The 4,185-nt window shown below is 46.0% G+C and overlaps 1 protein-coding gene across 1 annotated transcript in view; it reads right to left on the reverse strand.

Annotated features, from left to right (window-relative positions):
* Positions 1–1,731: 1,731 nt before the first annotated feature.
* The window catches only part of LOC127916693 (heparan-sulfate 6-O-sulfotransferase 1-A-like), a 41,561-nt gene continuing 39,107 nt past the window's right edge, over positions 1,732–4,185 (reverse strand). Inside the window, exon 4 of the mRNA XM_052499360.1 lies at positions 1,732–3,860. Coding sequence (XP_052355320.1) covers positions 3,549–3,860 — 312 coding nt within the window. The 3' untranslated portion in view covers positions 1,732–3,548. The remainder of the gene's footprint in view (positions 3,861–4,185) is intronic.

Here is a 4,185-nt window from a genome sequence, read left to right on the forward strand (position 1 = left end):
CCTTATAACTGCTCTTCCCTGGTTCCCTCTCCTGTCCCTATAACTGCCCTTCCCTGGTTCCCTCTCCTGTCCTTATAACTGGTTCCCTCTCCTGTCCTTATAACTGCTCTTCCCTGGTTCCCTCTCCTGTCCTTATAACTGCTCTTCCCTGGTTCCCTCTCCTGTCCCTATAACTGCTCTTCCCTGGTTCCCTCTCCTGTCCTTATAACTGCTCTTCCCTGGTTCCCTCTCCTGTCCTTATAACTGCTCTTCCCTGGTTCCCTCTCCTGTCCTTATAACTGCTCTTCCCTGGTTCCCTCTCCTGTCCCTATAACTGCTCTTCCCTGGTTCCCTCTCCTGTCCTTATAACTGCTCTTCCCTGGTTCCCTCTCCTGTCCTTATAACTGCTCTTCCCTGGTTCCCTCTCCTGTCCTTATAACTGCTATTCCCTGGTTCCCTCTCCTGTCCTCTTCCCTGGTTCCCTCTCCTGTCCTCTTCCCTGGTTCCCTCTCCTGTCCTTATAACTGCTCTTCCCTGGTTCCCTCTCCTGTCCCTATAACTGCTCTTCCCTGGTTCCCTCTCCTGTCCTCTTCCCTGGTTCCCTCTCCTGTCCTTATAACTGGTTCCCTCTCCTGTCCTTATAACTGGTTCTCTCTCCTGTCCTTATAACTGGTTCCCTCTCCTGTCCTTATAACTGGTTCCCTCTCCTGTCCTTATAACTGGTTCCCTCTCCTGTCCTTATAACTGGTTCCCTCTCCTGTCCTTATAACTGGTTCCCTCTCCTGTCCTTATAACTGGTTCCCTCTCCTGTCCTTATAACTGGTTCCCTCTCCTGTCCTTATAACTGGTTCCCTCTCCTGTCCTTATAACTGGTTCCCTCTCCTGTCCTTATAACTGGTTCCCTCTCCTGTCCTTATAACTGGTTCCCTCTCCTGTCCTTATAACTGGTTCCCTCTCCTGTCTTTATAACTGGTTCCCTCTCCTGTCCTTATAACTGGTTCCCTCTCCTGTCCTTATAACTGGTTCCCTCTCCTGTCTTTATAACTGGTTCCCTCTCCTGTCCTTATAACTGGTTCCCTCTCCTGTCCTTATAACTGGTTCCCTCTCCTGTCCTTATAACTGGTTCCCTCTCCTGTCCTTATAACTGGTTCCCTCTCCTGTCCTTATAACTGGTTCCCTCTCCTGTCCTTATAACTGGTTCCCTCTCCTGTCCTTATAACTGGTTCCCTCTCCTGTCCTTATAACTGGTTCCCTCTCCTGTCCTTGCTCCATGAAGGGCATCAAGTGTTGCCATTTACACCTCACCTCTAACGATCTGACTCTACTTGATCCCTTACCCACTCTTCCTCCTCCTCTCCTCAATCCACCCACTCTGCCTCATCCTGGCTCCCTCTACCCCACCCACTCTGCCTCATCCTGGCTCCCTCTACCCCACCCACTCTTCCTCCTCCTCTCCTCAATCCACCAAGGACATGAAGTGTAATTTACTCCCCTCCACTCAAGCCACAGGCTCGTCCGGCTGGCCTTGGATGGAGGTGTGTGTTCACGTGTGTGTCGATTGAATTAGACAGTAGATCAGTGTTGACAGGACCAAGGCTGTCATTAAGAGGGAACCGGATGGTGTCTGAGGTCACGGTTCTGCAGTTTTACTGTGTGTGTGTGAGAGAATGGGAAAAAGAACTAGAGAGAGAAAGTACAACATATACAGTATATGAGTGAACCAATGTTGGAAATAACACAAAAACAAGGGGCAGTTTTTCAAAAATGGAATATTTTAATGAGTGGTTTTGATGATCCGTTATTGCAATCATAAGATCATTTCCTGAATGACGCTGATAGTGGGACACCATCGGCAGAACATTCAACAAACGAGTTGAGACACACAGGAAGTAAACGTTTGTGATGGGACATATTTAAGACACGAGTGTAAGCGATAAGATTGTAAAGAAAGTTTATAGCAGTATGGCCTGGTATAATTTGAGTTTGAGGGACTCCAAAAGCGTTACCATCGCTGAGTAGTGCTGTAGTTGACATAATGGTGTGTGTGTGTGTGTGTGTGTGTGTTATTTTGGACATGGGAGTGGGAGTGACACAGAGGCAGATATCAAGGTGACCTACAGTTAAGGGAAACATCTACCTCAAGCATTCGTCTCTGTGTGAGTGTGTCTCTCCCTCCATGTTAAGAATACATGAAAAGGGTTCCCCTTCAAGCCTCTAATGGCAAGAGATTGGTCATATAGCAAGTCAATCACACAGCAAAGCTACTGCAATTCTCTCTATCTCACACACAATCACACAGGATATTTACAAACGCATACACACTATTTACACTATTTACATGTGCATGTGCACACAGAGAGACACACACAGAAACAACGTGGAAAAGTAGTCAAAAGAGTGGTGTGAGCCTGAAATATCAGGTAGGTCTAATAGTCATCATGCCTGTCCTGAGAGGCACTAACTACCAATCAGAAGTAGGGTTGGGCTCAGTTCCATTTACACTGCATCAGATCAGCTCTAACATTCATCACATCCATGGCCACGTCTCAAACCACACCCTATTCCTTATAGGGCCACATAGGGCTCTGATAAAAAGTAGTGCACTATATAGGGAATTGGGGCACCAGAAGTAGCACACTACATAAGGAATAATAGGGTGTTGGAATGGAAGTAGTGCCCCACAAAGGGCATAGGATGTCATTTGGATGGATTGCTACCCAGTTGTCTACACACATATATGCATAACGTCCCCATCATTTTTAAATAATGGCTATGGTCCATGGTACGTCCGTTCATCTATCGGTTACATTTCCTTTAAAAAACATACAAATAAAATAATCACTTGTTTCTTTAGGCAGTAACATTGGTCTCAGTGTCATCACAATGCTGCTTTTAAAAAAGCACATAAAAACGATATAATAATAAACATAGTAGTTCTAAAATGAGAATTGCGTCATTAAGACACATGTTCATTTATTTAACTAGGCAAGTCAGTTAAGAACAAATTGTTATTTTCAATGACGGCCTAGGAACAGTGGGTTAGCTGCCTTGTTCAGGGGCAGAACGACAGAATTTGACCTTGTCAGCTCAGGGATTCGATCTTGCAACCAATTGGTTACTAGTCCCAACACACTCTAACCATTAATCTACCTGCCGCCCCAATTTTCATGTCTGAAATGGTGGCTGATTTCCAAGCAAAAAGCTTTTTATTCATGGTCCAACTCTTGCTTTACGTAGACGTTTTACTGTAAATGTTACATTTTCATTTTCTTGGTTCATCTCAGCCAAAGGAAAACTTTCTGTCCAATAGTTCAAAGCTCTGCTCTCTGATTGGAGCTATACATCCAGGAAGTAAAGAGGTCCTTTTCAAGGGATTTCTGGGAGTTTCACCACTATTGTTTTTTTCACCGCGCACTTTACCAGAGAGAGAGGAGGCAAGGGAGAGCGAGAGAGAGGGGACGATGAAAGTCGGTTATCAGCGACATTCAATCCATTCCTCTACTTCAGTCTCCATAACTACCCTATACACTTTCACCCCTGACCTCTAACCTCCGATGAGTGTGTGTGCGTTACCAACGCTTAATTATCTGGTTCATATAGTCTTCCGTCGGTAACCTCCCTCCCACCTCCCCATCCTCTGGGTCCTCCACTTCTCCCTCTCCTGGTCCAGGGGTTAGTTTGGATCTAGAAGGCCACAGGCCCACTCCCAGGCCCTGACCCTCGACCCCTAGCCCCTGACCGTTGTGGTTCTGGTTGTGGGTCCTGAGTCGTTGCAGCCGCCGTTCCTGCTGCCTGGTGTACTGGTATCTCTGCTGGAACAGGTCTCTGGCGTAATCATACAACTCCATGTCCAGCTCATTCAGCTCCTCGATGCGCTGCACCTGGAGTACAGAGAGGGAGGGAGGGTGTCAGCTGACAGTCCTGATGCAAACATCTGTGGGTGGTGGGGAATTGTCTGTTCAACTTGGTTCAACAATTTAACAACCAAGTACAGCCAATATACAGTGCCCGCCCAATTTTTCAGTTTTTGATTTGTTAAAAAAGTTTGAAATATCCAATAAATGTCGTTCCACTTCATGATTGTGTCCCACTTGTTGTTGATTCTTCACAAAAAAATACAGTTTTATATCTTTATGTTTGAAGCCTGAAATGTGGCAAAAGGTCGCAAAGTTCAAGGGGGCCGAATACTTTCGCAAGGCACAGTAT

This window comes from Oncorhynchus keta, chromosome 37, assembly GCF_023373465.1.
Source record: "Oncorhynchus keta strain PuntledgeMale-10-30-2019 chromosome 37, Oket_V2, whole genome shotgun sequence".
Classification (NCBI taxonomy): domain Eukaryota; kingdom Metazoa; phylum Chordata; class Actinopteri; order Salmoniformes; family Salmonidae; genus Oncorhynchus; species Oncorhynchus keta.